The sequence below is a fragment of the Lethenteron reissneri genome, chromosome 67, assembly GCF_015708825.2.
Source record: "Lethenteron reissneri isolate LAM-NWPU_2019-01 chromosome 67, ASM1570882v1, whole genome shotgun sequence".
Lineage (NCBI taxonomy): Eukaryota > Metazoa > Chordata > Hyperoartia > Petromyzontiformes > Petromyzontidae > Lethenteron > Lethenteron reissneri.
The window spans coordinates 4,279,607-4,307,261 of NC_083845.1; the positions used below are offsets into that span (position 1 = coordinate 4,279,607).

Genomic DNA, 27,655 nt, shown 5'->3' on the forward strand with positions numbered 1-27,655 from the left:
GAGGGGGGTCAGGACGATGATGACGACGATCTTCTACTACATCTTCTGCTAAATTTCGTGCGGCGGCTGATGCAGATGCGGAGTCAACAACTTTACAACGCCACATTCAGGTGGCAGAGCCAGCAGATAACCATGGCGCAAGCAGCCAGCCGAGTTGTATCGCTATAATGTCTCTATAGGGGTCTCTGATTCTATGTGTGTCTCTATTAGGCTGGATTTCTATGGGTGTCTCTGAGTCTCTGTGGGTCTCTATTAGTCTGGGTTTCTATGAGAGTCTATGATCTCTGTGGGTCTCTATTAGTCTGGATCTCTATGGTTGCCTATGAGTCTCTCTGTGTCTCTATTCATCTGGATCTCCATGGGTATCTATGAGTCTCTGTGGGTCTTTATTAGTCTGGATCTCTATGAGTGTCTATGAGTCTCTTCTTCTGCTTTCGCATGGCTGCTGCTGGTGTAGATTCGGAGTCAACAACTTTACAACGCCACATTCAGATGGCCGATCCGGTCTTCATCGGTGATGCTCGCTAACAGAACTTACCCCAACAGTCTGTTATAGGCTGTACGGAGGATCGTTGTCTTTGTGTATGTTGAACTTCTTTCGCACCGTACGTAGCCAACTGCGCTAATCGGAGGTGCGGGAGAAAGACAACAAACTAGAACACAAACAGCAGTCTGAAAGGAATGAGTTCGTCAATCTAGATGATGATGATGATTTAAAAGTGCGTAGCTCCTCCAGTGGCTTCCGAACATCGGAAGGGCAGAGCGTTCCAGACGGCCGCGGAAGCAGTGCGTCTGAAAGCGCCGCGCGATGCAGTGCTGAGTGTGCGACACGTGAAGCGAACGAGGTGGCGAGGAGGGGGGCGATGAGGAGGAGGATGAGGAGGGGTAGAGGAGGGAGAGGGTGGCTGGCGTGCGTGAGCCTGGGTCATTCTAAACTAAAAATAATAATAAATAAATGTATTTCGCCAGGTAAGGCCCCACTGAGCTGTGTCACTCTTTTTCAGAAGCGACCACCTGGCTACCGCAAATGACAGCTCGACGAATGTGTCTCATCATCATCATCGTTGAGTGGAGAAAGTGTAGCAGCCGAATACTCTAACCGCGCGATGTTGATTCCAAATGTGGAGTCAGACAAACAAAAATCCACGCGGCCACGGGGAGACAGACAGAGAGAGACACGCAAACTCTAACTATTATACAGCAGGCGTCAGTGTCAGGATCGAAGCCACGAGTGAGAGGGGAGAGTGGGGAGCAGAGGGAAGAGTGAGGGAGCGAGAGAGGTGAGGGAGAGGAGAGTGAGGGGTGAGTGAGGGGTGAGGGGAGGGTGAGGGGGGGTGCCCTGGGAGGTGCCCGGAGCGAGCCCCAGAGAATGCGAACCGAGCCCCTGGGCTCACCACGCGCTCCATGCGCCTGGTGTGAGCAGCACGGAGCTCACAGAGACACAGAGAGACACAGAGACACACACACAGATACACATAGAGACACAGAGAGAGACACACACAGGGACACAGAGACACAGAGAGACACACACAGAGACACACACAGAGACACAGAGAGACACACACAGAGACACACACAGAGACACAGAGAGACACACACAGAGACACAGAGAGACACAGAGACACACAGAGACACAGAGACACACACACAGAGACACAGAGATACACACACAAAGACACAGACACAGAGAGAGACAAACACACAGACACACAGAGACACACACACAGGGTCAAAGAGACACACACACAGACAGACACACATACAGAGAGACGCAGAGACACACAGACGCAGAGAGAGAGAGAGAGAAACACACACAAACAGGTGGACTGACACACACACACAAAGATCCCCCGACAAGTCTTAACAGATTGTTGGGGCAAGTGCTGTTAGCGAGTAGCACCTATGAGACACACACGCACACACGCACACACACACGCACACACACACAGGCAGACAGGTGGGGGACAGGTGCTGTGACCCTACACCACCACAGGTGACTCGGCCCGGGACGAGGAGGAGGAGGAGAGAACAGAGGGAGGAGCAGAGACTGGAGCAGGAGGAATCAGGCAGCAGGAGGAAGCTGTCAGATGTAGCTTCTGCGGCCGTCTGGAACGCTCTTCTCTCCGATATTAGCAACAGACGTGGTGCTACGAACTTTAAAATAATCGTCTAGGATTGACAAACTCATTGGTTTCGAACAGTTTTGCGTGCGCGCGTGTTTAGTTTGTCCCCCCCCTTCCCTCGGCATCTCCGATTAGAGCGGTTGACTACGCGCGCTGGTGCGAAGGAAGTTCAACGCACGCAAGGAAGCGGGTGGGTGCAGAGTCATCAGCTAGCAAAGATCAGACAGGGGCGAGGAGGAGAGAGGAGGAGGAGAGAGGAGGAGGCGATGCCGCGCTCGTTCCTCGTCAAGACGCGCGCGGTCCGCCGCGCTCATCCGCAGCTGCAGCTGCTGCGCCCTCTGTCCGGCGCTGCCGATGCCGCTGCCGATGCTGCCGCTGCGGCCACAGGTACGGCACCAGTAATGGCACTCAGCGGCCCAAGTTGCACGACAGATCTCACGCGAACGCCGCCCTTACATCGCTGAGAGGCATTTAAATCCTAGCTAAAGGTGGCGGTGGCGCTGCTGCTGCTGGTGGCTACGTTGGTGGTGGTGGTGTCTACTCTGGTGATGGTGGTGGTGGCTACGCTGGTGGTGGTGGCTACGCTGATGGTGGTGGCTACGCTGGTGGTGGTGGTTACGCTGGTGGTGGTGGCTACGCTGGTGGTGGTGGTGGCTACGCTGGTGGTGGTGGCTACGCTGGTGGTGGTGGTGGCTACGCTGGTGGTGGTGGCTACGCTGGTGATGGTGGTGGTGGCTACGCTGGTGGTGGTGGCTACGCTGATGGTGGTGGTGGCTACGCTGGTGGTGGTGGTGGTGGCTACGCTGGTGGTGGTGGCTACTCTGGTGATGGTGGTGGTGGCTACGCTGGTGGTGGTGGCTACGCTGGTGGTGGTGGTGGCTACGCTGGTGGTGGTGGTGGCTACGCTGATGGTGGTGGCTACGCTGATGGTGGTGGTGGCTACGCTGGTGGTGGTGGTGGCTACGCTGGTGGTGGTGGTGGCTACGCTGGTGGTGGTGGCTACGCTGGTGGTGGTGGATACGCTGCTGGTGGTGGCTACGCTGCTGGTGGTGGTGGATCAGGGGTGAAAAAAACCTAATTCTTTAACATCCGAATTTGAGGTTTAAGGTTCAAACCTTAATAACCCTTAACAAACTTTAATAAACCTCATGGTTTTATTCGCAATACTCCCAAATCAGCAGGAGTCCTCCTCCGACGTGTCCATGTCATCGCCCTCGGACATCGAACTGCATTCGGCGAACGCCCCATAGTTGCTCTCGAGGTAGACCAACTTCTCCACCAAACTGGGCGCCAAGCTGTTCCTGAGCTCGCTGTGTATGAAGCCCATAGTTGAGAAGTTACACTCCGAGGCTGCAGAGGAAGGTCGCCATCGTGAACAGCTTGACGCCGATCTTCTGAAGATCGGGCCAGGCCACGCCGTTAGACTTCCAATACTGCCGAGGTGTCTTACGTCCCTTGAGCAGCGTAATGAATCTAAACCCACCGGCATCCTTCTCCTGCTGCGCCGAGATGATGTACTCGATGAGCTGCGTAAAGAGCGCCTCTCGTCTTCAACCGCCATCTCATTGTCGGTCGGTGTCTCCAGTAAGACGTTCTCCAGCTCTTTTCGATTAGCCGGGCTCAAGCCCTCTCCAATGAAGCGAGGATCTAACAGATACGCCAGTCCATGGGGGCCTTTCCGTACATGAACTGAAAGCGACTTGCTGTCAACTTGATGAGGTAGTTGATCTCTTCAGTGGTCGCATGACCGTCTTCATGCAGCTTGGCAAACTCAGCAGGGGATTGTGTGAAAATCCGGCAAGACTTCAGTGACTGATACGGAATCGGATTGATATTTAACAATCAATGCGTCGATGGGCGTGGCAATGGCGAGGGATTTCTGCAACAGAGAGACGAAGTCGTCGCTCGTAATGACGGTCTTGATTCACATGCGCTCGGATTTCTGAGCTGCCGTCCTCCTGATGAAGTCACGAGCTGTGACGATGGAATGCAGAATCCTCTCCGACGACAACAGTGTCTCGCAACAGCCTTTGATCGTTCCCCAACGTGTAGGAGCCGGCCGGACCAACGCTCGAACGCCAGCGATCTTCTGTTCAGCCTGCAGTTGCCTTGAGAACACGACTGTGGTGAAACAATTTGACCGTATCCTTGCACCCCACGATGAACTCAAGCAGGTACTCGAACAGATAGTCGATCGGGTATGTGTGTTCTGATTGGCCGGCTTTCCTCATCTTCGTGGAAGAGAATATGTCCTTGACAAGCAAAGCAGACCATGCGACCTACAGCCTTTGAAATAGGAGGATGGGTGAGCCGTCGAGAGCTGTTCCCACGCATTCTTGTTGGTGGATGTTTTGTTTTCGGTGACCGCGCCAGCGAATGTAGTCTTCTTATGGGACGCCATCACACGTTGAAGATCCGAGGCGATCCAGTCAGCGTTGTGGCCCTGTTTTCCAGTGGACACCGACTCGAGAAACAACGTTGTGGATGGCGATGTGACCATGTAGTTCACAATCGGATCATTCTTGATGTTGATCCACGCATCAGATGTCAGGCAAACGGGCTTATTGTCCAGGATGCTGTCAACCTTCTTCTTCATGTCGATGTACGCCCTGTCGAGCAATGGTCCGGCCAGCCTTGTCCTGTTCGGCAGCACCGCATCTGGGCGAAGGGCCTACACAGCGATTACCAGGTTCTCCTCTTCGACCCGCTGGAACGATGTCGCCTGAGAAAAGTAATGCATTGCTGTGGCCTGCTCGAACTTTCTCCTTCGTTCGCTTATCGAGCTTTGGTATTAGGTGATCTTTGATCGATCCTTGCTTCATCGACGAAGCATTCGATGTAGATGGAGTTGAGCTGCCGCTTGCCTTCGATGTCTTCACCCGCTTCTTGTTCGACGTATGCCACTCGGGACGATCATCTATCTCGGTGACATTCATTGCCCTCCGAAAAGCGGCGCATGCATTCAGGTGCCTCATTGCCTCCTCACTCTCCTTGTGATGGTTGAATTTGATGTGACAATGTTTGCAGACGGCACTCTTCAACTTGTGCGGTTCCGGATCATCGGTGAAGTCGTGCCAAAACTGGCCTATCGAGTGTCCTCTGGCCTTCCCTGCATTCGCCGGCGCCTCGTCAGCCACTCCATCCTTCTCCGCGTTGGCCACTGAATTCTCCCCCATCACAATTACGACATCACTATCACATTGTTTGAAATCGAGTAAATCCTCATCCAGGTCCTGATCCATGATGCTGCTCGCGGTGAAAATTGAGTTCGTTTGATGACACTAGTAACTCAGGTAATGCCAAGATTTCTCATTTCCCGGCTCCGGCCCTCCGCAGTCTGTTACTTCAGTCAGACTTCCTGCAAAAAACAAAATGGCGTCTTTTAAAAATAAACATCAAAACCTCACCCTAACTGGCCCGACGGGATATTGAGGTTTTTCTACTTAAACCTTTTCAAGCCTAATTGTTTTAAACCTCGCCTTGCCGCCCATGTGGTGGCTACGGTGGTGGTGGTGGCTACGCTGGTGGTGGTGGCTATGCTGGTAGTGGTGGTGGCTACGCTGCTGGTGGTGGTGGGGGGTGGTGGCTACGCTGCTGGTGGTGGTGGGGAGTGGTGGCGTAGCGGGTAATGCCCCGTGCTACGAACCTGGCCCACCCGAGTTCGATTCCCGCCCACAGCCAACATCAGTGACGATTATATCTGAACCCGTCTTGGGCCTCCTCCCCCTAGGTCGACTCAGCGTCAAATGAGTACCCGACGCGGTGTGTAAACGCCCACGTAGTTACGCCACAGCGTCTACAGAGGGGTTCACCCCTTCTATGGTGGTGGAGACCCATTTCTGTCAGCCGTATCGTGAGCAACAAATCTGCATGGGGGTCTGCGCGTTCACCGTTCACACCTGGACCCGCGCCTCCCCTTCTCCTACCTTGCCCTCCCTCCCCGTCTCCCACCCTTCCCTCCCTCCCCATCTTCCAGGGGAGCTGTGGCCAGGGATTCGGAGTCCCAGATCGGGGGAGCAGGAACCCCAGCCAGGTATCCTTCCTATATGCGAGTCGAGTTTTATTATTTACTATTTTTGTGGGGTATTTTTTTTTTCTACTGGGCAATGCCCCCTTAGCTATGTTAGCTTTTTTTCAGAAGCGACTTGGCCACAAATGAAAGCTCAACTCAGTGGCTTATCGCGTCAACATTTGTAGCAGCCAATCACTCTAAACGGACATTGTTTCTATATGTGGAGGAAAATACCGGAGATCTCTATGTGAGTCTATGGGTCTTTATGTGAGTCTATGAGTATCTGCGTGGTGAGTCTATGGGTCTTTACTTAAGTATATGGGTCTCTCTGTGAGTCTATTGGTATCTATGTGAGTATATGACTATATCTGTGAGACCTATGGCTCTCTATGTGAGTCTATGAGTCTCTGTGTGAGTCTACGGGTCGCTGTGTGAGTTCAATGGTCTCTGTGTGAGTCCTTGAGTCTCTGTGTGAGTCCATGGGCCTCTGTGTGAGTCCATGGGTTTCTGTGTGAGTTCAATGGTCTCTCTGTGGGTCTATGGATCTCTCTGTGAGTCTATGGGTCTCTCTGTGAGTTCATTCGTCTCTGTGTGAGTTTATGAGTCTCCGTGTGAGTCTATGATTCTCCGTGTGAGTCTGTGTGTCTCTGTGCGAGTCTATGGTTCTCTGTGTGAGTCTATGGATCTCTATGTGAGTCATTAATAACCAGGCTGACACCATCAACTAGCAACACTTGAGAACGCCGTTTAAAAACGGGCAGCAGCTGGAACCCGGAATGGAACCTAGGCATCTCAGCAGCGCCGGCTCAGCCGTAACGACCCGACCCACGTTCGCATCATCAACACGACTCCACATTGGGGGGCATTGTTCAGGTCGAGGATGAAGTCGGTAACAAGAGCAGGCAAACAAAGGCAACAATTTGTATTTAAAATTGTATTTCACAAGGTATAAACCATGCGCTACTACGTAAGCTCTTTTTTCAGAAGCGACCTGGCCACAAATGATAGCTCAACGAAGTGGCTGATCAACACGTGGGCAGTTTTAGCAAGTCAAGAAAGCATGTTTTTAAATGTGGAGGGAAAACAATATATATATAGAAGGCGTCAGGGTCGGGATCGAACCCACGAGTTCCTGTATACCAGGCGAGGTAGTTAACATCTCCTAGCCACCGTGATGATAATGAGAGAGAGAGACACGCAAACTCCAAATATACAGCAGCAGGCGTCAGGGTTGGGATCGAACCCACGACCTCCTGTATACCAGGCGAGGTAGTTAACATATTCTATCCACCGTGATGATGAGAGAGAGAGAGAGACACCGCAAACTCCAAATATACAGCAGGCGTCAGGGTCGGGATCGAACCCACCACCTCCTGTATACCTGGCAAGGTAGTCAACATCTCCTAAGCCACCGTATTAATTTAGTGTGTTGGGCTGTTCTGAGTCAGCGGTGCCGTGTAACTCGGGGAAGAGGCAGCAGCAGCAGGAGCTCTGGTCGCGGGCCACAGAGAACGTGTTCACAGTTCGACACCTGCCCCACCGTGTGTGTGACGTTTCGGGTGATACAGCCCCCCCCCCCCCAATTCTGGGGGAGGGGGGGAGGTTTCTCCCTTTGTCTCGTACACAAGAGGTAGTCGGTTGGATCCCGATCCCGACGCCTGCTGCAGTATATTTGGAGTTTGTGTGTGTGTGTCTCTCTCTCTCTCTCCCGTGGTCGCGTGGATTTTTATCCAGATCCTCCGGTCTTTTCCTTACACATTTAGAATCAACATCTCGCGTTTAGATTATTTGGCTGCTTATAAATTTGCACGCGATGGTATAAGCCACTTCGTTGGGCTATCATTTGCGGCCAGGTCGCTTCTCGAAACGAGCTACATGAGCTCATCTGGCCTTCCCCCGCACCTCCGATTAGCCCGGTTGGCTACGTACGGTGCGAAAGAAGTTCAAAACACACCAAAAAACCCCACAAAGATTCACCGTTATAGCCTTAACAGACTGTTGGGGCAAGTGCTGTTAGCGAGCACCTACGAAGGCCGGCACGGCACACGAGGGGGTGGGTGGCCAGCAACACGCCCGACCGCCTTTGTCTCCCCAGTGGCGATGTTTACTATACAGCTACTCATTTGAGGCTGAGTCGACCTAGGAGAGGCCCAGGACCGGTTCAGATAATCGTCACCAGTGTTGGCCGTGAGCGGGAATCGAACCCGCGTCGCCGGGTTCATAGTGCACACGCACACACGCACACACGTACATAGCTGGACAATAATATAGTTTCGTGTGAGATCTCAATCCCACCCACCACCTCGTGACGCCGACTCGTGGGGTACCGCCAGCGTCTCGTTGTCCACCGCAGTGCATTGTGGCTCATGCAATAGTGATGGGCGGTTGTTACTTTCATTAGCGAATCCCACCTCAACCCCCACCACCCACGCCCCAAAGGGAATGCTTTGGTTGCGGGCCCCCTAGACTACGACTACATCAGTGCCCCCCACAATAATTACCATCTACTGATGCCCCCTCCCCCTATCCCCCCTCTTCCTATCCCTACCCCCTCTCCATCCCTCCTCTATTCCCCCTCTCCCCACCCCCCCCCCCCTTTATCCCCCGTCCCCCTACGCCCCCTCTACCCCCCTTCCCCATCCCTCCTCTACCCCCCCTCTCACCCCCCTCTATCCCCCCTATCCCCACGCCCCCCCCCCTCTATCCCCCCTCTATCCCCCCTCTCCCCACCTCCCCTCTACCACCCCCCCCACCCCCTCCCCAAATCCCTCCGCGCCCCCACCCCATTCACAGGCGAACCCTCCCAGCTCCCAGCGGCACCCCCCGCCCTGGGGCCCCCACCCCCTCTCCTCCACCTGCACCCCGCCCCGCGCCTGCCCCCCGGCTGGGTCACAACCCCCGAGGCTGGAGGAGGGTGGAGGTCGCAGGGACCTCGGGGTCACGGTTCGACTCCCGGCTCGGGGCTCGAGTTGCTGAGGGCGCGGCTGCTGCTCCACGGCGGGGCCTGCACTTGCGTGCAGTGCAAAAAGGTGAGGCAAGGGCAATGGCAAAGGGTCTACCCCCACCCTCACCGTGTAGCCTCAGCAGGTGGTTGGGGCAAGTGCAGTCAGCGAGGAGAAGCAGCGACGACGACCGGCATGGCGCTCCCGGACAATTTTGTTGTTCCCACCGAATGCCGATATTTGACACGTGGGGCAGCGGGACACTATATATTTATTCATTTTCTTGAGGCCGAGTCGACCTAGGGGAAGGCCCAGGACCCGGGAATGGAACTCGGGTCGGCGGGTTCGTATCGCAGCGCGCTAACCGCTGCGCCACCGCTCCCCCGCAGGAGCAGGCAGGGGCACCTGTCACGATGAGCGTGGTGGCTAGGAGATGTTAACTACTTCGCCTGGTATACAGGAGGTCGTGGGTTCGATCCCGACACTGACGCCTGCTGTATATTTGGAGTTTGCGTGTCTCTCTCTCTCTCATCATCACGGTGGCTAGGAGATGTTAACTACTTCGCCTGGTGTACAGGAGGTCGTGGGTTTGATCCCGACCCTGGCGCCTGCTGCTGTGTATTTGGAGTTTGCGTGTCTCTCTCTCATCTTCATCACGGTGGCTAGGAGATGTTAACTACCTCGCCTGGTATACAGGAAATCGTGGGTTCGATCCTGACCCTGACGCCTGCTGCTGTATATTTGGAGTCTGTGTGTTTCTCTCTCCCCGTGGTCGCGTTGATTTTTCTCCGGGTCCTCCGGGATTTCCCTACACATTTAAAATCAACACCACGCGTTTACGATGATGATGGTAAGCCACTTCCGTTGAGCTATCATTTGTGATAGCCAGGTCGCTGCTGAAAAAGTGATACGTAGCTCAACCTTGTAACATAAAATAAAAAGTTTCGATTCTAGTTCCGAATCCGGACTGGACACGGGAATTCCAATGGGGGCAGGCACGCGAGACGTGGGATCTGTGCCTCTGCAGGGACTCTTCTACTTACGAACGAGTTAGGTTCCAGATGTCTGTTCGTAAGTCGAATCGTCGTAATTAGAGGACTCCCCGCACCTGTTGTGTGCTGCTGCCCCCCCCCGCCAGGTGTTCTCCACGCCGCACGGCCTTGAGGTGCACGTGCGGCGCGCGCACAGCGGGGCGAGGCCCTTCGCGTGCGCTCGCTGCGACCGCAGCTTCGGCCACGAGCACAGCCTGGAGCAGCATCACGCCACGCACACACAGGTAGCTGCACTGCTCGTGATGATGATGTTCATGATGATACAGCCACCATCACAACCATCACCACCATCTCCACCATCACCACCATCACTACCACCATCACCACCATCTCCACCATCATCACCATCACCACCACCATCACCACCATCTCCACCATCATCACCATCACCACCACCATCACCACCATCTCCAACATCACCACCATCACTACCACCATCACCACCACCATCACAACCATCACCACCATCACCACCATCTCCACCATCACCACCACCATCACCACCATCTCCACCATCACCACCACCATCTCCAACATCATCACCATCACTATCACCATCACCACCACCATCACCACCATCACCACCATCACCACCACCATCTCCACCATCACCACCATCTCCAACATCACCACCACCATCACCACCACCATCACCACCACCATCTCCACCACCACCACCATCATCACCACCATCACGACCATCACCAACACCACCACCACAGAGCTTGGAGCAGTACCACGCCACGCACACGCAGGTAATGGCACTGCTCACGATGATGATGATGATGATGCTGGTGATGATGAAGCCACCATCATCACAATAACAGCGACGAAGGTGACAGCGGCAAAAGGATGGTTACTGGGTGTCCCAATCGCTGTTTGTTTGGTTAAAAGTGTTGATTATTTGATTTAAAATCAAATTCGAGCAATTCACAGGTTCAATAGCAATGTGGTCTCAACGCCCTTCCAATGACAAGCAGTTTAAAGATGATTTAAAAATGTAAACAAAGAAAGCAGAGCTCCTTTGTTATAAATTCATGACCGGGTGGAGGCATTGCTCACCACACCAGGTCGGTAACGGTGGATTTTTTGACCATACGCTGGTCAGTGCGGGCTGCTAAAGGCGGTGATCGGGACAGGTTCAGGCATCGCTCCTCACACGGTGCTTATCGCCCTGTCCGGGATTCTAACTCAGGTGGCGAAAGTTCGTTTCAAAGCACAGTGCGCAGCAAACTGGCTCCGTAATTCCTCAAATCAGTTTCGAGCAGAAAAGCACGATTTTTGAGGCAATGATTCCTGCAAATTGAGGAGGTGTTCGATTTCTGTGCAAACGCTCAGTAAGCAGATCCTGCCAATTCTGTTTAAACAGCTGCTCCCATTATTTGATGATGTCCACTGTTATTGTATCGGCTCCGACGCCGTGGGGGGGCTGAGTTTTCATGCCGGTGGCTAGGAGATGTTAATTCCCTCGCCTGGTGCGCAGAAGGTCGTGGGTCCGATCCCGACACTGACGCCTGCTGCTGTATATTTGGAGTTTGCGTGTCTCTCTCATCATCATCACGGTGGCTAGGATATGTTAACTCCCTCGCCCGGTTCGCAGGAGGTCATGGGTCCGATCCCGACACTGACGCCTGCTGCTGTATATTTGGAGTTTGCGTGTCTCTCTCATCATCATCACGGTGGCTAGGAGATGTTAACTACCTCGCCTGGTATACAGGAGGTCATGGGTCCGATCCAGACCCTGACGCCTGCTGCTGTATATTTGGAGTTTGCGTGTCTCTCTCATCATCATCACGGTGGCTAGAATATGTTAACTACCTCGCCTGGTATACAGGAGATCATGGGTTCGATCCCGACACTGACACCTGCTGTATGTTTGGAGTTTGCGTGTCTCTCTCTCTCTCTCATCATCATCACGGTGGCTAGGAGATGTTAACTACCTCGCCTGGTACGTAGGAGGTCGTGGGTTCGTTCCTGACACTGACGCCTGCTGTATATTTGGAGTTTGCGTGTCTTTCTCGCCGTGGTCGTCGGGATTTTTTTCAAGGTCCTCCAGTTTTTTCCCCTCCACATTTAGAATCAACGTCACGCTACATATGTCCACACGATAATGACGTCATTATCGTGTGGACATATGTAAACGTCGCCACTGCTGAGACAAAATCTGCCGGGCTTGGTGCTGGCCACCCACCCCCTCGTGTGCCGTGCCGGCCTTCATAGGTGCTACTCTCTAACAGCACTTGCCCCAACAGTCTGTTCGGGCTATACGGAGGATCTGTTTGTCTTTGACTTGTATGTTGAATCTCTTTCGCACCGCCCTCAGCCGCCCGTGCTTAGCGGAGGGGCGGCTCGCGGTAGCGCCATGGCAAGGCGCTCTGTCCCCCATCGAATGCACCTCGTGGTCGCATCGTCGTCCTCACCTGAGAAGTGTTTTCTTTTCTTCCTCCCGTGGGGTTGCGGTGACATTGATCTCTCTTTCTCTCTCTAATTTTTCGGATGTTGTCCAAACAGGAATATAAGATAAACTATATACATGTAAAATTAATACCAAGTAGGGCGCACTAAGCTATGTAGCGCCTTTTCAGAAGCGACCTGGCTATCGCAAATGATAGCCCAATGAAGGGGCTTATCACGACGTGGAAATATAAAACAGCCAAACACTCTCAACGCCACGTTTCTAAATGTGGTGGTAAAAAAACGCAGGACCCGGAGAAAAATCCATGCGACCACGGACAAAGAGAGAGACACGCAAACTCCAAATATACAGCAGCAGGCGTCAGGGTCGGGATCGAACCCACAACCTCCTGCACACCAGGCAAGGGAGTTAACATCTTGCCACCGCGGCGCTCCAGTCGCTGTAGGGATCGGGATAGAGTCCTGTCACTGGTTCCATGGCCTTGTCGTCGCTATCAGGGTCCACCTCGCTGCCTCAACAGCTACCAATTACGATGTAACAGCCATCGCACCCGCGATTTGTAGAAATCAAATGAAACGCGAGACGCGAACGGGCGAAGTGCGAATGCCATTCGCGACGTGTTTGACAAACAAATGAAAGTGATTGTTTGAGCAACACAATACCGTAATAATGCTCAATGTAGATGCACACATACGGTGCTAATTCACTGCAGGCGAAACATGGATGAGGATAATTAAATTAAGAGGAAAACGAGATGGCTTTTTACAAAGAGTTAATTTGATAACGAAACGCATTTGGGTACACAGTACCCACACTGGCTCATGGTGAGTGGTAGAGTTAATGGTTGAGCAGGTGTTTGTGCTCATTGCGTGGTTGAGTGATGGTGCCGGTGAGTTGTTGAGTGTTGGTGTGAGTGGTAGAGTGAACGGTGATTGGTTGAGTGGTTGAGTTACTGGTTGAGCGGGTGTTTGTGCTCGTTGCGTGATTGAGTGATGGTGCTGGTGAGTGGTTGAGTGGTGGTATTAGTGAGTGGTCAAGCGGTTGTGCTGTAGTTGATTGGTTGTGTCGAGCTGGTGAGTTTCCCTGTTAGGAAGTGAGTGGCCGTGTGGGTGGTTGAGTGGTTAAGTGGTTGAGTGGCCTGGTGGGTGGTTAAGTGGTTAAGTGGTTGAGTGGTGTGTGATTGGTTGTGTGGTTAAGTAGTTGAGTGGTTGTCTGGTATTGTGGGTGGTTAAGTGGTTAAGTGGCTGTGTGGTTGGTTGTGTGGTTGAGTAGTTGTGTGGTTATGTGGTTGGTTGTGTGGTTAAGTGGTTGAGTAGTTATGTGGTTGGTTGTGTGGTTAAGTGGTTGAGTGGTTATGTGGTTGGTTGTGTGGTTAAGTGGTTGAGTGGTTATGTGGTTGGTTGTGTGGTTAAGTAGTTGAGTGGTTATGTGGTTGGTTGTGTGGTTAAGTAGTTGAGTGGTTGTGTGGTTGGTTGTGTGGTTAAGTGGTTGAGTGGTTGTGTGGTTGGTTGTGTGGTTAAGTGGTTGTGTGGTTATGTGGTTGGTTAAGTGGTTGAGTGGCTGTATGGTTGGTTGTGTGGTTAAGTGGTTGAGTGGTTGTGTGTTTATGTGGTTGGTTAAGTGGATGTGGTTTGTTGTGTGGTTGAGTGGCTGTGTGGTTATGTGGTTGGTTAAGTGGTTGAGTGGCTGTGTGGTTGGCTGCCGTGTGTGCAGGAGCGCAGCTTCGCGTGCGACATCTGCGGCAAGGCGTTCAAGCGCTCGTCCACGCTGTCCACCCACCTGCTCATCCACTCGGACACGAGACCCTACCCCTGCGCCTACTGCGGCAAGCGCTTCCACCAGAAGTCCGACATGAAGAAGCACACGTTCATACACACAGGTGAGACACACACACACCTACACACACCTACACACACACACATACACACAGGTGAGACACACACACACCTACACACACACTTACACACACACCTTCATACACATCTTCATACACACAGATTAGACACACGCACACTTACACACACACCTACTCATACACACCTACACACACATCTACACACACACCTACACACACCTACACACACCTTCATACACACCTTCATACACACAGGTGAGACACACGCACACCTACACACACACCTACACAGACACACACCTACACCTGCACACACACACCTACACACACGCAACTACACAGACACCTTCATACACGCCTTCATACACACAGGTGAGACACACGCACACCTACACACACACCTACACACCTACACCTGCACACACACACCTACACACACACGCAACTACACACACACCTTCATACACACAGATGAGACACACACACCACCACAACAACAACCGCCATTCACCACTAAGTGGCGGTGACGTCACCACGACGCTTGTGCCAGGCCATGTGCACCTTGAGGCCACATTAAGTGTCGAACGAACGCTCGCTGGCAGGAGGTCACGGGGCAGACCCAGGTGCCACGGGTCGACTGACTGAGATGACCGAGATGACTGGCTGATGCACCACCTGTGCCCCCTACTGTGCCAACTTGCTGTGCTTTAGCCACACACACGTGACATAGACACAGATGGTACATACTGAGTCGACCCCCCCCCCCCCCCCATCGTATTCCTTGCCCCGCAAACACACACACAGGTGAGAAGCCCCACAAGTGCTCCGTGTGCGGCAAGGCGTTCAGCCAGAGCTCCAACCTCATCACGCACTCGCGCAAGCACACGGGCTTCAAGCCCTTCGCCTGCGACCTCTGCGGCCGCGGCTTCCAGCGCCGCGTCGACTTGCGGCGGCACCGCGACGCGCAGCACGGGGGCGAGGGGGTCCCGGGGGGCGAGGGGGGCGAGGGGAGCGAGGGGGGAGAGGGGGGCGAGGGGGTCGTGGGGGTCGTGGGGGTCGAGAGGGGCGCGGGGGAGGCGCGGGGGGCGACATCATCTGAGACTGCTGGACGTGTGTGAAAAAAGAGCCGCATTGCTCGTCGGATTCCTCCGGTAGAAATAAATATTCTGGTTGTGATTCTGCGTGCGTGTCACTTGCGTGTGTGTCACCTGTGTGTGTATCACCTGTGTGCTGAGCCTATGGGCAGAGCTGAGTCTATGGGCAGTGTTGAGTCTATGGGCTGCAGTGTTGAGTCTATGGGCTGCAGTGTTGAGTCTATGGACTGCAGTGTTGAGTCTATGGGCAGTGTTGAGTCTATGGGCAGTGCTGAGTCTATGGGCAGAGCTGAGTCTATGGGCAGTGCTGAGTCTATGGGCAGTGTTGAGTCTATGGGCAGTGCTGAGTCTATGGGCAGAGCTGGGTCTATGGGCAGTGCTGAGTCTATGGGCAGAGCTGAGTCTATGGGCAGTGCTGAGTCTATGGGCAGTGCTGAGTCTATGGGCAGTGCTGAGTCTATGGGCAGTGCTGAGTCTATGGGCAGTGCTGAGTCTATGGGTAGTAGTAGGTTTTTACCCTTTAAACTGGTACAAAACTGACACCTTTATACAAGGCATCATGTTTGCAATAACCACAACACAAGCAGTCAAAATGCAAACAAAAATAAACTCTGATAATGGTAATGATATGCACTGTCCTTGAAGTTGATTGGTCCACACCTGAGACAGCTTTCCTTAGAGCCTAGTCTCCATTGGTTTTGGACCAGATGACGCCAAAAGGCGTTTTTTGGTCCAACACCAATGGACAGTTTTTTTTTTAATGTTTCCATTTGTGCATCAAGGTACCTTCCGCTCTTCGTGCTGCTTGCTGCCGTGGCTTGTGCAGTTTTAGCGAAGAGCATGAGAGCAACCTTCCCAGGACCCACACCTCCCTACCTCCCTCCCTACCTGCCTACCTGCCTCCCTCCCTCCCTCACCCCCACCTACCCCGCCAGCCCCCAGGGGGAGACACATGGGTGGGTGTGGGTGGGGGTGTGGTTGGGTGTGGGTTGGTGTGGGTGGGGGTGTGAGTGGGTGTGAGTGGGCGTGAGTGAGTGTGGGTGTGGGTGGGTGTGTGTGTGGGTGGGTGGATGTGGGTGGGTGTTGGTGGGGGTGTGGGTGGGTGGGTGGGTATTCTAGTCTAATATATTTACCGAAGGACACGGGGAGGCTAAAACACAGATTGACAAAGGGGGGAGGCTGTACACAGGCAATTATCTCAAATGGGTCTCATAGCCTCGCTTCCCCCAGCCTCGGGGCAACATGGTTTTTTGTTTTTACACCACCAGTTAAGGCCCACTGAGCTATTATATAGCAACACTGTACCCCGATAACCCCAAATGTGTCTCAGTCTGGCTCTATGAGCGCTGCTCTGTCACTTGCTACCAAATTTCAGGGCAAATTATGTTATTTCATTTAATAAACAAAGCACTGTAATTAATTTATTTTAATTGTTTATTCTTTAAGTGAGATTTAATATATATATTATTGTTATTTAATAGCTACGGTTCTTCTTCTTCTTCCTGTGGAGGGGTCACCCCGCATCCGTCGTTCGCAAAAATCTACCATGGAACCGTGAATTAATTCAGTTCAGTTCAGCTTATTTGGTATAGCCCTGTGAGCCAATCGGCTCTTGAATCGGGTGCAACCGCAACAAAACAAAAAACAAAACATGAACAAAAAAACATCTTAAAGTGACTACGCGCAAACAGAAAAATCCAGGAAAAAACTGCAAAGTCTTCCAGAAAAAAGCACCGCACACCAACGCTGTGCAAAAATCCCAGTGGGATGCAAGTCAAACAACAACAACAACCACAAGACAACTTAGATTAAAGCCATCAGTCTAACTCCGTACTACAACAAACAAAACATGGCCAAACCAAAAAACTTTTCGAAATCACCAAAATAAAGAGACGTAAAACATAATTGGTGAAGAAAGATTCCACCGGTAATCTTGATTTGAAGCTTTCGTGACTGCAGGAATCCATACTCTTCGGTTATTTTGGTGAAGTCACGTAGGTAGAAAAATTAATAAAACCAAAAATAACATAAATAACCTCTTGTTGTAACAGCTCTCTCGCTGGTTCAGCATTTCCACTGCTGGATGATATGTGTTGCGATCGAAACGTCGTGATTTCTTATTTTTTGTTTTATTTTCATTACACCTGTAATTACACCTGCGATCTTAAAAAAAGAGTCCTACGTTAATTTCACATCATGCATTCGTGATAATTTGCTAAAATAAATTAAATGACCCTTTGTGATTTGTTAAAAAGAATATAGCTTCACGTGCCTTGACTTTTCGGGCCACCGTGTGCACTTGCAGTCCATGCATATACGTGGTTCCTATGTGAAGTTCCATATTGATTTAGTGTGCTGATCTTTAAAGGTGCATTTGAAAAATGTAGATACTCCTACTGATGGTTTAACACGTAGGCTTTCGCGACCAATATTATTCATAATATATGTTTTTGGGTCAGATCGCGTTATTTATAAATGTGTCGTAACCCTCCACCACCCGACACTGCCAAACAGTAAAAAATGTGTCACGTTTTTCAAAGGACAAAATCATTCACTTCTTAATTTTGTCCTATGAAAAAACGTGACACATTTTTTACTGTTTGGCCGTGTCGGGTGGTGGAGGGTTACGACACATTTATAAATAACGCGATTTGACCCAAAAACATATATTATGACTCCTACTGATGCTCCTGCTGTTGTGGAGTGACTCATGCAGCCAGCTATGGCTGCAGGGTTTGGTGGTACATGTTGTTTATGTCGTTTATTGTGAAATTTCGGTCACAGTTCCTATGATCACTGTTAAATTGCTTTTATGGCTTTATTTTGGTGATTTCGAAAAGTTGTTTTGGTTTGGCCATGTTTGTTTGTTGTAGTACGGAGTTAGAATGATGGCTGTAATCTAAGTTGTCTTGTGGTTGTTGTTGTTGTTGTTTGCCTTGCATCCCACTGGGATTTGTGCACAGCGTTGGTGTACGGTGCTTTTTTTCTGGAAGACTTTGCAGTTTTTTTCCTGGATTTGTCTGTTTGCGCATAGTCACTTGAAGATGTTTTCTTGTTCATGTTTTTTGTTTGTTGCGGTTGCACCCAATTCAAGAGCCGAATGGCTCACAGAGCTAGACCTAATAAATGAAACTGAAAATGAAACTGATATTCGTCTGTGCATGGAATGCGAGTATGGAGCAGGTCGCAATGAAGCCAGACTAATACTCTACGTGTAATGCAAGCGTAAATGGGGTTGTTGCTGGGCTCTGGTCCAATCACACGTCCCGGGGTATTGGGGAGCGGAGCCTGGTCTGCGGGGCGTGTGGGAGGGTCCACCGTTCACCTCGGCTCCAATGGGAGGCGAGGTGAATGGGGGCGGAGCCAGTGGGGTAGTATGGAAGGCCGGATCTGACGATCCGGAAGGGGAGAAGTCAGGGTCACGTGGGGGGAATGTATATAAGTGGGAGCCCGGAAGAGATCGGGGCAGTCGGGGAAGTTTAGAGTCTGAGACACGTTGGGTGGTGAGAGAGAGATCCGCGCCATCGGCCACGTGGCGGAAGGACCTCAGCACGCCGTCGGCCAGCAGAGTGCGGGAGTAGAGGAGCTAACGGAAGAGGCGTGCATGGCACGCGAGAGGGAACGTGCGCGGGGCACGCGAGAGACGACGCTTGTCCGAGGAGGAGACCAGTGGGGTGCGGAGAAGAACCTGAATAAAAGACAAGCGGAGACCAGCAGTGCCTGACGGAGCCATTTATTGCATACGTCTCAACGTGTTCTGTTGCACCATTGTGGGGAGCGGTGGTGCAGCGGTTAGCGCTGCGTTGCCCTACGCACCCAGAGATCTGAGTTCGATTCCCGCTCACGGCCAACAACACCTGCGACGATTTTACCCAAACCGTTGCTGGGCCTCCCCTGGGTCGACTGGGCCTTAAATGAATACCTGGCGCGGTGTGTAAACATCGCCATTTTGGGAGACAAAGGCGGCCGCGCGTGGTGCTGGCCACCCAACCTTAATAGGTGTTGCCCGCTAACAGCAACTTGCCCCAATAGTCTGTTAAGGTTATACGGGGGATCTTTTGTCTTTGTTGCGTCGTAGGGTCCACGGTGTATGCTTTGCTGGATTCATCCGAGGGCGGATGACTCAAACCTCACCATCCACAGACGTTCAAAACGTTAGCAACGGAGCGTCTTCACTTTTGCGCGTGTCCGGCACTGGCGGCCCGTGACATCCGAGTATTTCTCTCCACGTGCAGAGAACCGAATTTCTTCAGGACCTGCGCTTACACCGCTGACATTTTTTTTGTTTTAATGCGAAACGCTCATTTGTATATATTTTGTATTTTGTTGTAGGGGTATTTTAAAAAAAAACATGAATTCCACGTGATTTGAAGCTTTCGTGACTGCAGGAATTACTCTTTGGTTCTTTCGGTAAAGTCACGTAGAAAGAAAATTAATGTAATAATAGAACACGATGTTTCGATTGCAACACAAGCAGTCGTCATCAGGTATAACTAAATTTGAGAGAGAGACAAAACACAAACACGAAGACACACATACAGACACACAAGCAGAGAAAAACAACACAGAGACACACAGAGCTAGACACAACATAGACACACTGAGAGAGACACAACATAGACACACAGACAGACAAGCAGAGAGAGACAACACAGAGACACAGAGAGAGAGACACACAACATAGACACACATAGACATATGTTGTGTGTCTCTCTTTGTGTTGTCTCTCTCTCTCTCTCTGTGCGTGTGTGTCTGTCTGTGTGTCTCCGTGTCTGTGTTTTGTCTCTCTCTCAAATTTAGTTCTACCGGATGATGGTTGCTTGTGTTGCAATCGAAACGTCGTCTTCTATTATTAAATTTATTTTCTTTCGACGTTACTTTACCGAAAAAACCAACGACCGAATTCCACACTTTAAGAGTGCCGATGTCTTGCTGGCCGCTTGGTGTTTTGCGCCTTTGGATCAGTGCTACAGCCGAAGCAATTGTGATGATAATAAATTTCAAAAACAAACCCACACCCACCACGGCCAAACAAACACTGCTTTAATGGCTGCATTGTTCTCTTTGAGGCGAGCCGCGCGCTCAATCCGCCACGGCCATCCAGCTATTGTCTCAGGCTGGGTTTGGGCATTGGAGGGGGGGCTGTGGTAATGCGGGAGGAGGGACGGGGGGGGGTATAACCAAACATTATGTGCGTGTGTGTTGAACTTCTTTCGCACCCTACGTAGCCAACCGTGCTCATCGCAGGTGCGAGGGAAGGACAACAAACTAAACACACACAAAGGCAGCTCGAACGAAATGAGTTTCGTCAATCTAGACGACGATGACTTCAAAGTGCGCAGCTCCCGGTGGGCTTCCTAACAATCGGAAGGGAAGAGAGTTCCAGACGGCCGCCGCAGAATCGACGCAGCGACGACCACCGCCCCCCTTTTCGTTCGATGGCCGAGCAGCCCCCCCCTAAAAAAGCCGCCGCCACCGCCGCAATGTCGCGTGCCAGGTCGATTGCTCCATTCGCGAGAGGTGTCATGCTCGAATCGCCCACGTCACCTGCTCGCCCCACCGCGCCAGCTGTGTGTGCGCTCTCGAAATCCCCCCACACCCCCCGGGGTTTGCGGGAATTGAACCTGAAACCTCGCAACAGCCCCGAAGCCACTCGAGACCAAAGGCGGGAGCCCGGCTGTTTGCCCTCAACAATCAGAATCGGCGGACGGCACCCGCGTGCATTGTTCGCGCTCACGTGTTTGACGTCGTCTCATTGTTGGTTTTGAGAATCGGGACGAGGTTGGGGTGGGTGGGGGCGGGCGGGGATGTCCCCTCCCCCCCAACCACCATCACGCATGAGCTCCGATGTCGGAATCCCAGTGTCAACGCCGCCGCCGCAAACAATGCAACCCTCAGTCCTGATGGTGATGATGGCGGTGGTGATGATCGTGGTGGTGATGATGGCGATGATGATGATGATGAAGCTTGGCAAAACCAGATGGGAGGTCACGAGAAGTCTCTTGAAGCTCACCTTGCTCTGTTTGGTTTGTCCTTCCCCCCCACCCGCACCTATAATTAGCACGGGTTGGCTACGTACGTTGCGAAAGAAGTTCAACGCTCAGTACATACAGAACGTACACCTCTTCTGCATTGGCCATTCGCTTCCCTCCCCTCCACTGCTTCCCGTCCCCCCTGCACCCTTCCGTGACCCCCTAAGTAGCCATTGATCGCGGTCACTCATTCCCCGACCCTTGCACGGCCCCTGCCATCTCAACCATTCTCTGCTGCCAACTTTTGCTTGTGTGTGTATGTGTATTAAACTACGTTATGCGCCTTTAGTGAAGGCGCTTGCTATACACAGAGTGCTTCAAAAACATGTTAACACTTGTTATATCGGACTATCGTTTTTATGAAAAAAGAACGGATAATAATGATACACTGTAACACGATAACATATGTAATGTTAATAGCTTCAAAAAGTCAAAGGGGCCATCCACAAATGACGTCACGCACCTAGGGGGGGGGGGGGGGGTGGTCAGATATTTGTGACAATGTGTGACGAGGGTGGGGGGGTGTTTGAGAAATGTGACGTCACATCAAAATGCGCAACTTTAAATAAATGTAGACAACACGTTCTACTTAATTAAATTGACTTTTTAATAAATGTTTTCTCCTACAACATCAGAGTGCAGCGCCACATTAAATACGCATTAAATACGACAGACCTGTTCTTCACCTGAGGACGGCTGCTTGCGTTGTGGCCGAAACGTCATGAGAATGATTTTATTGTTTTATTTATATTATTTTATTATTTCCCTTCTACTTGACTTTACCGAAAGAACCAAGAAAATGACAATAGTTTAAAGTGATCTGAAGCATGTTTTATTTGGGGGGGGGGGGGGGGAACGGAGCTTTGTGGGGGGGTCTGACTTTTTGTGACACCGTGTGACGAGGGGGGGGGGGGTCAAAAATCTTCCAAAATCGCGTGACGTAATTTATGGACGGCCCCAAAGAGTCTCACCACTTGTTCGCCACCGTTGTCAACGCATGGCCTGGAATCTCCTCCAGGTGATCTCCAGAGCTCCGGAGGGAGCACATTTCTCGTTGTATCATTGCCAATTTCTCGGAAGTGTTCACATTTTTTTAAGCACCCTGTATGTGTAACAAATATATATATTAAATAAAATATAAATGACCTCCTCGTGATATAAGAGCCGCCCGTCGGAGGAGATCCACCGGCTTAGATTCGTCGGCCGCGAAGCTTTTGGGACGCAACTGCTCAATCGCATCAACTGATCACGATCCATGGCAGCTGCAGCAGCGAATGATGTGGACACCTGATGGCTTTTCCACTGCGGATGTACACACTATTATGGAGATAAGAGATTAGCGCACCACGATGGTAAGATGTTAACTCCCTCGCCTGCTGTACAGGAGTTCTTGGGCCCGATCCCGACCATGATGCCTCTATATTTGTAGTTTGCATGTGTGTCTCTCCGTGCGGTCGCGTGGATTTTTCTTCGGGTCCTCCGGTTTTTCACTCCACATTTAGAATCAACGCCATGCGTTTAAAGCGTTCGTAGCGCAGCGCGCTAACCGCTGCGTCACCGCTCTCACGCAGGAGCAGGCAGGGGCACCTGTCATCCTGAGCGCGCGTGGGGAGCCGCGGTGGCTATGAGATGTTAACTACCTCGCTTGGTGTGCAGGAGGTCGTGATTTCGATCCCTACCCTGACGCCTGTTGCTGTATATTTGGAGTTTGCGTGTTTCTCTCTCATCATCATCACGGTGGCTAGGAGATGTTAACTACTTCGCCTGGTATACAGAAGTTCGTGGGTTCGATCCCGACCCTGACGCCTTGCTCCTGTATATTTGGAGTTTGCGTATCTCTCCCTCATCATCATCACGGTGGCTAGGAGATGTTGACTACCTCGCCTGGTATACAGGAGGTCGTGGGTTCGATCCCGACCCTGACGCCTGCTGCTGTATATTTGAAGTTTGCGTGTCTCTCCCTCATCATCATCATCACAGTGGCTAGGAGATGTTGGCTACCTCGCATGGTATACAGGAGGTCGTGGTTTCGATCCCGACCCTGCTGCTGTATATTTGAAGTTTGCGTGTTTCTCCCTCATCATCATACCGGTGGCTATGAGATGTTAACTATCTCGCCTGGCATACAGGAGGTCGTGGTTTCTATCCCGACCCTGATACCTGCTGCTGTATATTTGGTGTCTGCAGTGTCTCTCTCCGTGCGGTCGCGTGGATTTTTCTCTGGGTCCTCCGGTTTTTCCCTCCACATTTAGAATCAACGTTATGCGCTTATAGAGTATTTGGCTGCTATAAATTTCCGCATGATAAGCCACTTCGTAGAGTGATCATTTGTGCTTTATCTGGTCAAACAAAAAACAAGATTTTATAGTACCCGGCATTATGATGTAATCTGCTGATAATGTGCACGCTCATTTGGTGGTAGTTTTACGTGGAATTGTTGCATTGCTGTTCACGGGTGAATCCTGCAAATGTGTTAAATGGTGTTTTTAGGGTGAAAGTAATTATTTTACACGCTTTTAGTTTAACTCACTGTCTGTTGTTGTTGTCGTATCCTCAAATCTTGTAACTCAATTTAACCCACTTCCCAATGTGGTATCGATTGCAAACCTCGTATACTTATGTCATATTAATGACAATACTATATTATATCATTGCAAATATAAAATATATATTTTTAAACATTCTTTTTTATATGTTATGTTTCGGCTTGGGTCTAATTGTCCACACTCAACTGACGTTGGCTGTAAATCACCACGGTCCCTTACGTCATGGCAAGCTTCGGGTGTGTGACACACGTGACAGCTGTGTGACACACGTGACAGGTGTGGATCGTTGGGTTGGTAGCGCGTTGCGCTAACCACTGCGCCACCAAAACACCATCCACTACATCAGGCATGTCCAAAGTCCGGCCCGCGGGCCAATCACGGCCCGCGGTCAGATTTCATACGGCCCGCAGCTTTGGTCTTGTGTTATTTATGGCTCGCTAGCTCTGTCAGAATAAATAAATCATAAAATTTTAAAGCTGTAATTCCTCCTTTGACCACATGGTGGCAGCACCATTCTAATGCTATCTGGCTCTGCATCCGTGCCGCGAACCCTTCTCGAGTAATTTTTTCCATGGCGACTGCAAAAAAAAAAGAGAAAAGTTGACAGTGAGGGCCGCCGCTTTCAGGAGCGGTGGGAATTACAATACTTCTTCACTGAAAATCGAGGCAATTGTGTTTGTCTAATTTGTAAAGAGACGGTTGCCTTGTTTAAGAATTTCAACGTAAAGAGACACTACGAGACTAAACATGCTACAACATACGACAAGCTAACAGGGAGTGACCGCGCTGAAAAAGTGAAGCAACTCCAAGCTGCTCTGGCATCGCAACAGCGATTCTTCACACGGGCTTGTGAGTCAAAGGAAAACATCACCAAAGCCAGCTACGAAGTGGCCATGTTAATAGCTAAACATGGCAAACCTTTTACTGAAGGTGCGTTTATCAAAGACTGTGTCATGAAAATGGTGGAAAACATTTGCCCCGAGAAGAAGCAAGAATTTATGAATGTTTGCCTGGCACGCAACACTGTGGCATGGAGAGTTGAGGACATATCGTCAGATATTCAGAGACAACTGGGGGACAGGGGAGTGGCTTTTGATTATTTCTCATCAGCCTGCGATCAAAGTACCGATGCATCTGACTCTGCACAACTACTTATTTTTTTAAGAGAAGTTGATGACAACATGAACGTGACAGATGAGCTGCTTGACCTCAAAAGCCTTAAAGGGCAAACTAGAGGAACAGATTTATTATTTTCTGTTTGTGAAGCTGTTGATGATATGGAGTAAAGTTTCTGGGATCATTACCGATGGTGCGCCTGCCATGGCTGGCGAGCGAAGTGGATTGTCCACACTGATCTGCAATAAAGTCAGCGAAGAAGCATGGTAACGCTATTAAACTTCACTTTATCATTCACCAGCAGGCTCTCTGCGCCAAACATCTCAAATTTGTCGATGTTATGAAACCAGTGGCAAAGGCAATCAATTCTATTCGCTCTAAAGCTCTATACCACCGACAGTTTCAGCAGTTCTTGCGTGACATCCAGGCTGAATACGGTGACGTAATATATCACAACAATGTGCGGTGGCTAAGTCGGGGGTCCACACTGCAGCGATTTTTCTCTCTCAAAGAGGAAATTGGACATTTTTTGGGTGAGAAGGGACAACCAATGGAAGAACTGTCCGAACCTGTATGGCTGGCAAATCTGGCTTTTTGGTTGACATAACGAAGCATATGAATGCGCTGAATGTTAATCTTCAAGGAAGAGATGCAGTGGTGAGCCAGCTATACGCTCACATCAAGGCCATTGGAACCAAACTGCAACTTTTCCAAGACACTTGTCCCAAACAGAGCCCTGCACTGCGCACTTCCCAGCTTTGAAAGAGGTCATTGACAGTTTCCCACAGGACAACATCGGTGCGCAAGTGAAGAGTTACGCAACAGCTATCGCATCTCTTTCTGTGGAATTTAACAAACGCTTTCGGGACTTTGCAGTTATTTAAAAGGACATTATGCTTTTCTCTTCTCCTTCTCCGTGGACCCTGATGATGCTCCTCCACAACTGCAGCTGGAGCTCATTGAGCTGCAGTGTGACGATGAGTTCTCTCGACTTTTACCGGCAGCTGGACAAAAGCAGGTTTCCATAAATGCGGTAATTCGCTAAGAAAATGCTGAGCTTATTCGGCTCCACATATTTGTGTGAGCAAACATTCTCAGTCATGAACTTAAACAAGAACTGATTGAGGTCAAGGATGAGTGACTCCCACTTGCGTGACATTTTACGCATCTCAACCACTGCCCTCAAGCCAGACCTGGTCTCTTTACTGAAATCTAGATCTCAGTATCACCCTTCTCATTAGTGTCAGCAAGTTATCTGTTTCTTGATCAATCTGAAATTGAGTGTTCTGAACGGTAACATCTGTCACTATTAACAGTGAAAAGCCTAAAGTACACTAATGCACTGGGACTTATGGCACTTGTTTTATTAAACTATTGAACAAGATTTGGTTATAACTGTTGATGTTATGTACCTGTAGATGTGACACAAACTATTGCTTCTGAAATATCTTGTAAAAGACAAGGGCAAAATTCACTTGTTTTAAAGTTTAATGATAATAGACCACTTTGCATTACTTCTAACTCCTGTTTAAAATGTTCATGAGGCAAAGATATTTAACTCATGGAAATTTAAGGTATTCTATACAATTTGTTCAATGTTATCTGACTGAATGAAAGGGAGAATTGTGTTTTTAGAGTTGTTCACATCTGCCTGAGTGGCTTATATTTGGTTACATTGTCATTTGAAAAATAAAGGTAATTGTGGCAATGACAATTTTTTATAACAGTGTGTATTTTCACGTAACTTTTGTGGTTAAAAACATGTTAAAAGGAACTATTGGCCCCCGGGCATCTTCACTTTATCAAATTTGGCCCTCTTTGCAAAAAGTTTGGACACCCCTGGACTACATCGACATTCCCATAGCGCGGCTGCTGCATCGAGAATTGTGCCGTTTCTGTATCGCCTGACGGTGCCGGTTGTCACCATCACCGAAACGTCGTCCCCAATTCATAACATTTTGCGAGATCGCTCTCCACCACAGCTGACGCCAGTGATGAACTCGGGCACGTTTGTTCATCACGAGACTTCATTCGTTGGCCGTGCCGGGTGGAGGAGGGTTTTTATACGACACGCAATTGTAGATACCAAAATCAATCGTAATATTGCTCGCCAAGAAGCCTACGGATTAAACGCGTATGGCCTTGGTCTGCGAATAAAGACGATAACCGTATTCACACAGCCCGTTACTTGCACATCTCAGAATCAGTATTCACACCGGAGGAATCCGATGAGCTATAAAGCTTTTTTTCCCACAGATGTGCAGTAGGTATTCTTAATGAACTCTGCCCCAACCCCCCACGACTCCCCATCCCCTTCACTGCCCCCCCACCCCACCACTGCCCGCTCCTCCCCTCCCCGGCAACACCCTTGCCCCCCCCCGAACCCCCTCGCCCCGCAGCCGGCAGAGGACAGTGACCAAATGGGCCCCAAGGATTACGTCGGACTCAACTTCCCTTGTGACTGAGA

The 27,655-nt window shown here is 50.7% G+C and overlaps 1 protein-coding gene across 1 annotated transcript; it reads left to right on the forward strand.

Moving 5' to 3' along the window:
- LOC133360109 (zinc finger protein Gfi-1-like) lies at window positions 1-27,653 on the forward strand. The gene is made up of 8 exons (XM_061578694.1): window positions 1-110; window positions 2,259-2,510; window positions 6,100-6,156; window positions 8,929-9,164; window positions 10,216-10,353; window positions 14,259-14,424; window positions 15,205-15,402; window positions 27,595-27,653. Exons 2-8 carry the CDS (start codon window positions 2,390-2,392, stop codon window positions 27,651-27,653), a joined length of 975 nt encoding a protein of 324 aa, XP_061434678.1. The 5' UTR covers window positions 1-110; window positions 2,259-2,389.
- The last annotated feature ends 2 nt before the right edge of the window (window positions 27,654-27,655 follow it).